This window comes from Magallana gigas, chromosome 10 (assembly GCF_963853765.1).
Source record: "Magallana gigas chromosome 10, xbMagGiga1.1, whole genome shotgun sequence".
Lineage (NCBI taxonomy): Eukaryota > Metazoa > Mollusca > Bivalvia > Ostreida > Ostreidae > Magallana > Magallana gigas.
The window spans coordinates 27260783-27274994 of NC_088862.1; the positions used below are offsets into that span (position 1 = coordinate 27260783).

General features: G+C 31.3%; 1 protein-coding gene across 1 annotated transcript in view; it reads right to left on the bottom strand.

Moving 5' to 3' along the window:
- LOC105327910 (protocadherin Fat 4) overlaps positions 1–7156 on the bottom strand; it is a 30744-nt gene extending 23588 nt beyond the window's left edge. The window contains exons 1-5 of the mRNA XM_066073855.1: positions 7075–7156; positions 4359–4439; positions 2194–2373; positions 556–637; positions 151–320 (exon numbers count right to left, since the gene is read on the bottom strand). Coding sequence (XP_065929927.1) covers positions 151–320; positions 556–637; positions 2194–2373; positions 4359–4439; positions 7075–7141 — 580 coding nt within the window. The 5' untranslated portion in view covers positions 7142–7156. The remainder of the gene's footprint in view (positions 1–150; positions 321–555; positions 638–2193; positions 2374–4358; positions 4440–7074) is intronic.
- Positions 7157–14212: the final 7056 nt, after the last annotated feature.

The window sequence follows — 14212 nt, forward strand, 5'->3', positions numbered from 1 at the left end:
CTTTACCTGGATGTCTGATACAAAATTCACTGATTACAGTAAAAAGTTAACATTCCCTATTTTTTTGTACAGAGCTCTTCTCTTTAAGGAGATTGATAAAGTCTATTAAGAATGGCCACTACCATTCTGTAAATGACAACAGATACTCACCCGGGTCGACACGAGCGTGTATGGCATATTCCTTCCTGGTGTCTGATGTCTGGGAGCCCCAGTCAAAGGTACTACCCACAGTCAGGGCCCCTATACTGGTACTGTAGGTATATCCATCAGAGGCGCCGCCCTCGGCCTTGTGTGAGATCATTGGGTCTCCAGCCGTGTAGCTGTTAAAAATCATTTACAAAATGAAATTCCTTCTTTCTTTTTTTTTTGATGTGTTGGTCACGTTATCATATTCTATAAGGCCCGAAAATCAAACTTGAGAGAGAGAGACAGACAGACAGACAGACCGTGAGAGAGAGAGACAGAGAGACAGACAAACCGTGAGAGAGAGAAAGAGAATCATATAAATAGACTTAGTCTATTATATAAATACTATAAAGTCTATAATGTACGTACAATCCAATGTAGTCCCCGGCGCGGATGGATATTCTTTGGCTGGCTGGAACACTGTACAGAAGTTCATCGTTTTCGTTCCCGGCTGAATAAGAAACAGGACATCGACTCTAAACAGGCAGGTAGCATCAGACTATAGGGGGAAGGGGCAGCGGGCCTGATCCCTTTTTTCGAGCTTCTTGAATTTAAATAATTGTAGGCATTAAATCTAGAAAGCTGCCATCACCTCACCTGATTGTGGAAGCTTAATAGGAATTTCAAAAATCTACAGAAACTTTACGTTTCATAAAAGTGTTTAGGTAAAGCCCCACTAACCCTTTTTTCAAGATTTCAAGCATTACGTAGCCCCATTATCATTATTTTCGAATTCGCAACTTTCTCATATAATTAGTTTACATATTTAAGGCTCCAAAAAATTGTTATATATACCTGTACCATTATCATACAAATTATCACAATATAAACAAGAACACTTGTTTTAGTTTTTGGATGGGCACTTCACTTTTTATTAACAAGGGGCCAAAATTTAAGAAATCATATACATGTACAAAATATCTGGCCAATGTTTTAGAAAAGATCCTGTATAAAAAAAAGATTTCCATAGAATATGGGAGGTAAAGATCACCCGCAAATGGCCATTAAAAATAATTAAAATTAAAAAACAATTAGATAAATCTACTATTAAATAATGGTATAATAAAAATTTGCAAAAGCACAATTTTAAACTATATTCGGTTTTGATTTATTTTTTTAACAAATGGTAAGAATAAAATTAATATGTATTGCCTTACGTTTTGGTTTTCGAACCCACAACTTATAAAGCCTAGTTATATAAAACTACTTAATGTCTTTTGCTCTAACAAATGTACCTTTCAGTTAAAATATAGTGCGTAGCTTAAACATACTTGCATAAATTTTCTAAAATGTTTCATTGCTGGGATACAAAATGATCAAAATGATAATTATATTTAATGAATATTGGATCATCTTTAGATCTGCCCTTTTTTATTCAAATCGCGTTGTTTCCTTATTTAGGCTCTGACCAAAATATGAGGAACAGGTCCATTCTTTAAAAGAAAAGACTTTGGAGTTCTGAAAAATGGCACGGTTTGAAGGATGTTATACGCATACGCTAATCCTTTCAAACAAATTTAATTTTCTTGTCAAATGGTTTTTGAGAAAAAAAAATTTGAAAAATACTAACACATGTTCAATTTATCTTAATTATCTCCCTTTGAAAGAGGACATAGCCCTTCAGTTGAACAAATTTAAATTCCCTCCACTCAATGATGCTTTGAGATAAGTTTCATTGAAATTGCTTTGGCCAAGTGGTTCTTGAGAGAAAGTCAAAAATGTAAAAAAAAAAATAAAAAAAAAAAAAAATACGGATTAACAGACGTGATCAGCCCAGGTGTGCAAAACAAACAAAAAACCAGACCTTTCTCATACATTCTTATACATGTTTAGAAAAAGGGTATAAAGCAGCCCCTTCTGTTAAAAAAACGATGCTTAACGCTCATGTCAATTTAAACCTGCAGACAGGTATATTTTAGTTCTTAAGACTATTCTAAATGTGAAATGCGTTTGGAATAACTGATAGAAATATATTAATTGATTAAATGGATTCATAAACACACATACCATCAACAGTGTAGCTGTTTTGGCCGACCAGTTTGAATTGTCCCACTGCACCGTCTGGCCGCCATATTTGGAGCTGGACAGTACCCGGATTGGTTTTGACGTAGAACTCCCAGGACTCAACCACTCCACAGCAGTTGATCTTGTATTCATCATCTGTAGCGTCTAGGAGAATCCCCAGTCCTGTAAAATAAAATGAGATGCTCACCGGCCATGTCGCTCATCTTGTCCACAATGACATACATGTATAATCCTGATAATTGTAGCTAACCAAAGGCTACTTCAAAAGAGCAGGCGCTTGCCAAAAAAAATTTGGCATTTTGGCAAGTGCTCAAGGGTGCCTAATGCGTGAATAAGGTTCATGACTTTTTCTTTAAAAAAGCAGTGTGACATATAGAACAAAACTTCTTATCAATTTATACTTCTTTTTTTTCTTTTTTTTTTAAAGCTTGATATTTAGAAGAAAGCTTGATCATTCAATCAATTTGTAAACACACTGAAAAACAATCACGCTGGAAAATTCTAAAGAATTTAAAATTCATGTAGATTTATTTGAAATATTACCCATTGAAGTTTGCATTGTTTTTTCTTTTTACAAATGTATATAATAGCATTCATATAATGAAATAAGTGATATTATTAATTTTATATTAAACAGGCGAATAGAAGGAGGGGGCTTCATTCCTCATTCACAACCTTTCCCCTTTCCCTTATAATCATTTTGTAAATCGACATTTTACTCCACTTTTCTTTAGCTATATACATGTAAACAGTTTTGATATAAAACAATATTAGAAGGTTGTTTATAGTAGAAAACTCCATCACCCCCACCCCCACTTTCCCAGTCATCCTCTTCACGCAGATAAGTATAAGTATGTAAGTAAATCATTTATTATAATGACCTGTGTATCTTAAACAATTGAGTAGTATACAATTACATAACTCGAACATTCTGCCCGTCACTGTTAACACTGATTAATAATTTTTTTTCATGTGCGATCATTTACTTTGCCTTAATCTGAATGCAGAATGTATAAAATTTGCATATTATCTTGGTGTAAAATTACACATGAACGTTTAAAATCGGTTGTCTTAAGTTAAATAAAAATCATTTGGAAAATGAACACTTTGATGAAGGTCACTTCTGAGATTGTTATATGCATGTAGAAACGAACTGGAATATATAGCTTTGGGGCGACGAGTATGTTCAATTATACAAGCCATGAATAACATATTTAATGTCGTTTAGAATCATTAGGCATCCTCCATTAAATTCAAATTTCTCGAATAGGAAGGATTGATTTTTATAGAAAGCCGCAATGCCCACATCATTCAATGTTTAAACGTTCTATTTTGACAAACAATTACATGTGTATGCCTCTATCCTGATATAAAGTGTTATCTCCTTAAATATGTTTTCTTTTCATTGCGAGCACTGTAATACATGCATGTATTGAAATCAAAAGAAACTTTACTACGGTATCCAAGCGTTTAAAAACCAGTATTATACTTGACAAGCTGAAATTAATTAAAAATTTTATGAAAAAATTAATACCTCATTTAATATTCAAACCTCTGCCCACAAACGTGAACATATTAATATATTCTCAACATTGCCCGTAAGCTAATGTAATTAATAATCAAACACCTCCTACATTAAGAGGGCTGGATGGTTGCGACTATTTTAAGGCATTTTTATCTCCTTGAGAAGAAGAGTTCTGTATATACATATAATAAACTTTCATAGTTTTAAAAAATATATATGTATTTTTTCCTTATCAGATTAAAGTTAGTCTCTTAAAAAAATAAAAATCTAAAATCAGAGGTAGATCTAAATGTTTGTCTGTTTACCATCCAGCCGCCTTAATAAACTAATAAAACAATATGTACATGTAATCCTTGCTGAATTAAGAATTAATTCAATACCGAAGGTCGGAGCTTAATATTTCCAAAATGTTGTACACACTTTACTCGAATTGCCCTACTTAAACATGCAAACAATAACAATACAAAAAGAAGGGGGTTACTGAAATCTGCGATAGGATAGTATAACCAACTGACCAGACCATGTGAATGGACAATGACTGATCAAAAATTATCTTTATAAGAAGTTCATTTTCTACAAAATACCCAAGTTTACCCTTTAGAAATGGATTAATAAGTCCTACCTGTACCAAATGCATCAATTTTGTCTTTTTTCGACGCTGGATTTGATTCTCCTATTTTCCTATTACCGGGACAATTCTGTCCTATAATAAAGTAGAAAAATGTGATTGATTGATTGATTGATTGATTGATTGATTGATTGATTGATTGATTAATTGATTGATTGATCGATCGATCGATCGATCGATTGGTTGATCGATTGGTTGATTGGTCGATTAATCGATCGATCGATGGAACAAATAATTAGTTGATTGATTAAGATCTTGACAGATCATATTACGAGTATTGGGTGTTAAATTGGTTGTATTTTTTATTGATTGATTTTATTTCTGATTTATGGACTGAAATACTTTTTTTTTATTTGCAATTTATAAAAAAAAATTCACATAGACATTCATACACACACTCATACAATCTCAACAAGAATATACAATAAATAGCTTGAGGAATATTGTTGATACAACGTACAGAAAAGAAAGTATACCAGTCTACTCTTGAAATATATTTCTCCACAAAGTCCATCTTTTGTCAAATATTTTCATTTCAGAATTTTTACAAGATATAAATTTTTCAATTTCATATTTCACTTTTAAGTAACATATGAAGTAGTATTAGAAATGTAAATAGTAAACTGATTCCACATAGCTAATAAATGGGAACAACTAACAAAAATATGCTCAATAGTTTCAGTAGAATTCCCACAGAATGTGCAATCATCGTTATCAGTAGCTTTTATCTTCTTCAGATAATTTTTAACTGGGAGAATTCTGAGTAAAATCCTATACTGGAACCACTGAGCAGCAGAATCTTTGGTCACATTAAAACATAGTTTGAATACATCTTTGGTGGTTTTTTCTAAATAACCATTAAGTGACATTTCAGAGTTCCTTCTGACAACAGAAGCTGGAGTTTTGTCTTTAGTGTTAATATTTTTATAGATGATATTGGTACATTTTTTATAAAAGAACAATGGCTCATAATACAATGGTATAACTGGACCAATAGTATAACAATACATTTCTTTGGTGAAACTAAAAAGTCTTAAAAACTTTGCAATGGCACTTATAATGCTATTGTATTGCATTGTACATACATGACTAATGTTAAATTTGTTTTCAAACATCTCTTTTGGTAGAAGAGTTCCATTATCATCTAAGAAATCATTAACAGTTTTTACACCCTTTTCATACCAGTATTTTATAAACAAACTTTTCTTACCAACCGTTATCTTAGAATTGTACCATACAGGAGATGAAGTAACCTTATATGAATTTTGCAAGTTACCAATATATGATGACAGTACATACAACCATGATTCTAAAACATCAGCCCAAATGTTGAAGCTGAAATACTTGTTTGAAATGTTTGAAATATTTATTGATTAATTAATTGATTGATTTTTAATCAATCCAATTTTAAATATCGATAATTGGATGAACTGAACCTATAACAATTCAGCTTACTGGATTTGACGATTTTTATAAATTCTGGTCATTTCTTTATTTCTCCACTATAAAAAAAGGCATTGTATAAAGATAAAGAACAATTATCAAATTCTAAAGACACATTATTTTAGAAGTTTCCTTTTCTAGATGATAGTTTATAGTATTAAAAAATCTTATCAAAAATTTAAGGTACATTTATGTAGATTTTTTCTTACCACCCAGCCTCCATAAAGAATTTTTTTTTTTGTTTCAATTTTTATTAATTGGATTTTCCTGGTGACCTCAAACTCAACCCCCAAGCATTAGAAAAGGCATTGTTAAAATCTTTCATGAGCCTACATTGTATGTCTCATGCCATATCAAAATTAAAAAAAAAAAACCTATCAAATCTAGTAATATTTCATTAAGTTAGGTCAAAGGTGCTTCAGGTCAGGACCCCCCCCCCCCCCCAATCCAAATCAGATTTAGACCACCGGGGTAGTTGGCGCTTTTTTGATAGAAATTCCTTTAAAGCCATGTACATAACATGTCCCGTATAAAATATTTGAGAACTTTATTGAAAATAAAAGATTTATTTTAAACAACCCCAACCTGCAGGGGATGGGGGTGGAAGGGGGGGACTGAGTCTTGTCCTTAAGCACCTGTAGTCAAGGTTCAATACTTTTGCTAACAAAATCAGTCAACATGAAGTTTCCCTTTTTAGTGAATAAGTAGAGCATATTTCATGCTATAGGCGTTCCTTCACAATTCCTTGGACTACAATTTTCGTGATTTTTTATTTTTATAAAATCCATAAAAACCGAACCCTACGAATACTGATAAAACCATGTTATCTTAGATGTCATCTAAATTATTTTCAAAATTTTATGGGGATGTAAATGGAGGTTGTTCAGATGATCAAATATCTCATCAAATATCATAACGGTCTTCTCTAACATTTTCTTCTTGATTAAGTTAATGAATAGTTGAAGGATATGATATGAGGTAAATTAGTGGAAATCTTATTGCATCTGTAACTAAAAAATAATGATCTAATTTGATAAAAAAAAAAAAACCAAACAAACAAACAAAAGTGCAAAAAAAATTATTGTGAAATTCAGAAACTGTTTTAGTTGTGCCTTAATTTTTTTTCATTTTATCAATTATCGATTCTTTTACAGATTCGGGATTTTATCTTTACTAGATACAAAGTGTAATCAGTTAAATAAATTTGAATTCATATTAATAAATACTAAGTCAATTTTTAAAATATATTAACATACAACATACTTACCTAAACTTTGTGGTACACATAAGCAAAGTATGAAATAAATCACTAACGTGAATGTCAGTTTATCCATCTTAAGGGTTTTTAAATTCTGTCAATAAATTAACAACCTGAAATTATTTGGTTTAACAAACACCTAGCTCTGAATAGTTAAATCACGTGGCCGCTTTCATTGTTTGTATTGAAATATTAAAATGAAATGGATTTGGTATTTAGATGTTTATTAAACTGTGATTCAAATGGGTGGCTTTTGGTTGAATAGGACCTCCTTATCATAAAAAAACACTCTATAGTTTCAATTGAGATCATGCAGAGACAAGCAAAAAATATATCGTTGCGAGAGAGAGAATAGAGCGTCATTGATGATATAAATGACATTTTTTTTCTAGTGCGTACATGTATACTCAAATCTGACTGTGTATTAAGCTAAATTAAATGAAATGAAGTAAAAAAGATTCCAAAGTAAATCTAATAAAGTATTTTTTTGTTATTTGGTAAATGCACGATGGCCGAATTTGAATTTTTTTTTGAAAAGGCTTATGTATGTTCATGATTTTTTATAAAGTGAATCAGTTCAAATGAATTAAAATGTAAGCATATTGCTTTCAAAATTATGGGCATTTCATTACCTCTCTAACCCAAATTTTTGTAAAATCGAAATCTCCGTCATCTGTAAGCTATTGTATGTAAACCTTTTTTTTTGCGCCCGATAAATATTCGCCATAATCGCAAGCCTAGTTCTACGTGGCGAAAATTCATCGCAGCGAATGAGGCTTTGTTATACACTAATTTTAGTGTGGATAAAGCGTACGTGATAGCATGAACCAGTTTATTTCCGGTACTGTGGAATCATTAGATTTCGTGGTGGCTCAATTTTCGTGGAATTCGTGGGTACCTCTCATCCACGAATTAACATCCTTCACGAATTAATAAATTAGGGTAATAAATCATATTTCCTTTGTAGGTTTTAGAGAATACACGAAATTACGTCTCCACGAACCTGTAAAATTTAATAAATCCACGAAAATTGGCCCCCACGAAATTTAATGATTCTACAGTATTTCGCGAAATAAAGTCGTCGCGAATAAAGGTTTGTTTATACTTATACAGTATCCAATCAGTTCGAAGAGTTCATTTAAAAAAAAAAAATATCTTTGCATCCCCCTTTCATGCCACATATATGTAAAGTAACATTTTGATTGAACTTACACAACTGGATGGTGGAAACATTACTTTATACAAAGTCTTCACAACTGAGGATTTGAACATGCATTATAGTTTACCATACGCCTTAATATCCAAGTGATCCTTTTAACTTTGTTACATGTATGTATTTTTTTAAGAGTGATGAATAATCGTGGTTTTGATTTGATCTGTTTTATCTCCATACCATGAAGAACATCGAATACCTTCAAATATCGGTGTCATTCTATCGATGTTTTTCTATGATACATGCAAGTATTATTGATATATTTTGAATTGAACTTGTTCCTTCTAAACAGGGTTGACATGTAAAAGTGGAATAATGACAGAGGTATCAAATTTTCTATAGAGTTAAACGTTTTTCTCTTAAACCCCTCCGTCAAATTTTTCCACATAATTATTATGGATCTTTTGAATTGCATTTTCTCCTGATTGACAGACTTATTAGAATAAGCTTGGCATCTGAAAGTGACAGAATGACTATGTAATAAATTCTCCCATTGAATTCCGTTTAGCTATTAAACTAATTCATTAGAGAATTCGGTTTTTTTAAAAACTAGCTTTGTAAATTTTAAAATTTACGAGGGGTGAATTCTAAACATCGTACAATAAAACACAGTGCAGGTACACCAAACACTTTAAATACCTCACTGTTTACTCTACAAGTATCGTGTATTTTCTGACGTATACTAATTCAAAACTACTTAATCTTTCCCACTTAATATTAAGGTTTTTTTTTTCATTAATGGTTTTTTTTTCTTCAGGATAATGCTGACTGAAATGCAAATTTGTTTTTACGTAAGATATTTATTTCAAAAGTACAGATGTCTTCTGATGTGCTGACAAAAATCACTCATTAAATATTTTCTGTTTCATGTATTTCAACTAGACATGGCGAAGTTTGTTTGAATTAATCTTTGTTAAATTGATATCTTTTGTTAGAGTTTCACAAAGACTGTCCTAAGCTTCAATGGGTCCACAATTCAAGATGTTGATAGATTTTTATATGAACTATACTTTTTTATCCATAAAACCATACACAATCATAACATAGAAAGGGTAGAGTTGAAGTTAAAATTTAACAAATGTTAGGTTGTTTGAAATAATTCTGAATCTGATTAAACAACTTTATGATTGTTAAGATACCTTAGATGAGACTGTTGAATCAAGCTGGTCTCCAATTATCTAATTTAAAAAATCAGTCATTTAAAAAAGGAAAATGAGGCATAAGCGTTTCTTTCAATATATCTTTAAAATCGTGTTTAATTGTCGAATAAAATGGGTAGCAAAAACCATGCATGCACGAAAGTTTTCAAAGTATGTTCTTCTAAAAACAAACTTTAAAAACTACTGTATTGTAAATTCAACTTTTTTTTTAACCTTTATTACTTCTACTGTACATGTGACTTTTGTCTGTTTTTTGTCTACATTTGTATATACTTATTTTGAAACCTCAAATACCAGTGAACTGGGCTTGAGTGAATTGAGTGAATTACATTGAATCAGAAGGAAATAAGTAGGGTGTACTAGTATCTGTAGGACGTATGGCTCTTGTTCTTCGTATGTTTATTGACGTTAACAACATAATTATATCCACTGAAGGGCCGAATTTTTAATCTTTAGATTAATGTTTTTTCTACAAGATAGACATGCTTGAAATGCTAATTTACTTTTAAGTAAAATATCTCTTCCAAGAAGTACAGAAGTACTCGTCTTCTATGATGTATTGTTATACATTATCTATAAAGTTTTTTTTTGCGTTTCGTGTATTTCTCCTAAATATTACAGTATCAAATTCAAATACCTTGGAAATTTTCAGAGTATAAATAAACATATTTGAAATTGGCTGGCCGGATTACGTGTCATTTAAAAAAAGCCATCATTTAGTAAAATAGGCTGGTGACAAAAACCCCGCTCAAAACCGTTCAAATAATGTACCACGGTTTCTAAAAAAGTAATTTATCATCTTCGAAAGGGTTCACGGTCCACTCTGTTCCTCTTCAACTTTGCAAGGTAAGGGTATGGAACGCCATAGCTGGCTATTTCATAAGAAGATGGTGCTTTATCATATTATGCAGTGGTTATTTCATGTGAAGATGGTGCTTTTTTTATATGAAAACGTTGCTTTATTACATGAAGAATGTTCTTTTTTATATGAAAACGTTGCTTTAACACGTGAAGATGTTGCTTTTTAATACGTAAACGTTGCCTTAACACATGAAGATGGTGCTTTTTTATACGAAAACGTTGCTTTAACACGTGAAGATGGTGCTTTTTTTAAATATGAAAACGTTGCTTTTAACACATGAAGATGTGCTTTTTATGAAAACGTTGCTTTAACACGTGAAGATGGTGTTATTTTTTAATGAAAATGTTGCTTTAACACATGAAGATGGCGTTTTTTTAAATATGAAAACGTTGCTTTAACACGTGAAGATGGTACTTTTTAATACGAAAACGTTGCTTTAACACGTGAAGATGGTGCTTTTTAATACAAAAACGTTGCTTTAACACATGAAGATTTTTTTTTATATGAAAACGTTGCTTTAACACGTGAAGATGGTGGGGTTTTTTTTTTATATGAAAACGTTGCTTTAACACGTGATGATGGTGCTTTTTTAAACGAAAACGTTGCTTTAACACATGAAGATGGTGTTTTTTTTATGTTAAAATGATGCTTCATTATGTGAAAATTGTGCTTTATTATATGCTTTTTATGTAATGGTACTTTTTAATGTGAAGCTGTTTTTCATATGAAGGCGCTTTTAATGTGAAGCTGCTTTTTTTTATTAAGGTGCTTTTAAATGTGAAGCTGCTTTTTTATATGAGATGATTTTATATGAAAATGATGCTTTTATGCCAAGGTGCTTTTTAGTATGAAATTGCTTTTATTGAGAAGGTGCTTTTTTATTTGAATGTGATTTTTATGTGATGGTGCATTTTTATATGTAGCTGCTTTTTATGTGATGATCTCTTTTATATGATGGTGCTTTTTAATGTGATGGTGCTTTTTAATGTAAAGGCGGTCACTCGGAACTTTGTTTTTGAAGACAAAGTTAAACATTTATTATCTTGAAATTTTGAAACTAGAGCAAAAATTGATGCAATTAAAATCCATTTAATACACCATCGCCAGTTCCTCTTTTTTAAACATAGTAACTGTACGACTTGATTTCAACCGAAAATATAATTGACATCTATAAAATGGCTGAATTGACAAATACGATAAATGAAATAATACAGTATTTTGTCAACATTTCTTCACATTTTTTCTTTCTTATAACCACTCATAAGAGGCCCTCCTTTTGAGCTGTATTATAGTATACATTTAGTAGTAGACTTTTCCCTCTGACTTCCACATACTTTCTAGCTCTTCAAGTCAAATCTTATATCTGAGCTAGGGCATCAATCTGTTTAAAATCTGATCATTGATCTGCTCCTTTATTTTCTTTTATAATGTTTTGATTTGACACCACTCAGAATGTGATCTGTTCCTCCAACTCGCCACTTACATGTAGGTTAGTGAGGAACGGTCATCAATGACGAGGATCGGCTGGGCGGTGACAATGACAAAACTTAGAGCAGATCAAAGATCTAATTTTAATCAGATTGCTATGACATTTTCTGCTTTTCAGAGTTCAGGATAACGTCACTATAGTCTGTCCGAAGATATTTATGCTGCATATTTGAACAATTTTTAATAAAAATACACAAAACCTGTGACAAGAGTGCAATTAAAATCGATGAAAGGGAAAATTCCAAAGATAACTTCATTCACACGTTATCATTTTTCCCTCGTAAAACTTCACACGAAACGAAACAAAAACAGATTTCCTACGGAGATTTATAATGGGGAATGCTGACATCTTTTCTCCATTCGGACGTACTCGGGACACCTCGCGCAATTTTTCAACGTTATCATCCGGGCGTCTTCATCTTCTTGGCAATGGAAAACCCCCGTAGACTTTTTATTTTTTGCCGTGTATTGATACCCGACAAGCTAGAGGGGGCGTTTCAAAGGGGAAATCTTAGGATTTTCTCATACTATTGAAAGAACATCATCTGAACCAAGAGGTATATATAAATATCGAATAATTTTAAGAAATATGCGGCAAAAATATCTTGGGACAGACTATAGGCTTGAATTCTTGTAATATTCCATCATTATATTGTTGTCATTTTGTAGATGTAAGTTTATATAGAAAAAAGCACCTTCACATAAAAAAGTCCCATCACATTAAAAAAGTACCATCTTTATATAAAAAGCACCAGTTTCATATAATAAAGCATCATCCTCCCATATAAAAGCACGATCTTCACATAAAAAGCACCAACTTCATATAATAAAGCACCAATTTCAAATACATAACATGTGCCGGATAATTATGCCAGTGCCAAGGTGCCATTTTTGCACCCGCTTAATGAATTCATACATGCTCGACAGTCCGGTATTTTCAGTTAGTTAATGTGGAATAACACATCGGAAAAGTCACTCAAATGAACAGTAAATTATTTAATTATGAAAGATATAATGAAAAATAAACTGTACATATGTCAAATGAGCGAACAATTTGCAAATCGGGGATATAAAAAATGTATACTAGTTTCTAAAAAAGCGACAAACAAATTACATGTTGTCGTTGATAAGTTCTTTTTATTCAAACAAAATGATGTTTCGATCAGATGTCAGCCGTTTTGTGATAATGTCTTATTCCACTTTAAGTTAAGCGGCATATAGTACCTTTAAATATCGATGTCATTCAATCAATGCTTTTTCTATTATACATGCAATTATTATTGATATTTTGAATGAACTTTTTCTTCCTAAACAAATCTGGCATGAAAACGTGGAATAATGACCAAGTTTTTAGATTTTCTATAGAGTTAAACGATTTTCCCGTAATCCCCTCCGTAAAATTTTCCCCATAATTATTATGGATCTTTTGAATTGCATTTTCTCCTGTTTGACAGACTTATTAGAATAAGCTTGGCATCTGAAAGTGACAGAATAACTATGTAATAAATTCTTTCATTGAATTACAATTTGTACGTTTAGCTATTAAACTAATATATTAGAGAATTGGGTTTTTTAAATCTAGCTTTGTAAATTTTAAGATTTACGAGGGGTGAATTCTAAACATCGTACAATAAATAACAGTGCAGGTACACCAAACACTTTAAATACCTAATTGTTTACTATACAAGTATCGCGTATTTTCTGACGTATTCAAATTCAAAACTACTTAATCTTACCCACTTTATTAAGGCTTTTTTGAAATAAATGGGTTTTTTTTTCAAGATAATGCTGATTGAAATGCAAATTTGTTTTTACGTAAGATATTTATTTCAAAAGTACAGATGTCTTCTGATGTGCTGTCAAAATTCACTCTTAAAAAATATTTTCTGTTTCATGTATTTCAACTAGACATTGAATTAACCTTTGATAAATTGATATCTTTTGTTAGAGTTTCACAAAGACTGTCCTAAGCTTCAATGGGTCCATAATTCAAGACGTTGATAGATTTTTATATGAACTATATTTTTTGATCCATAAATCGATACACAAAAATAACATAGAAAGGGTAGAGGTGAAGTTAAAATTTAATAAATGTTATGTTGTTTGAAATAATTCTTAATCTGATTAATCAACTTTATAATTGTTAAGATACCTTAGATGAGACTGTTGAATCAAGCTGGTCTCCAATTATCTAATTTAAAAAATCAGTCATTTAAAAAAGGAAAAAGAAGTATAAACGTTTCTTTCAATATATCTTTAAAATCGTGTTTAAGTGTCGAATAAAATGGGTAGCAAAAACCATGCATGCACGAAAATTCTCAAAGCTGTTCTTCTAAAAACAAACTTTAAAAACTACTGTATTGTAAACTCAACTTTTTTTTTACCTTTATTACATGTGACTGTACATGTGACTTTTGTCTGTTT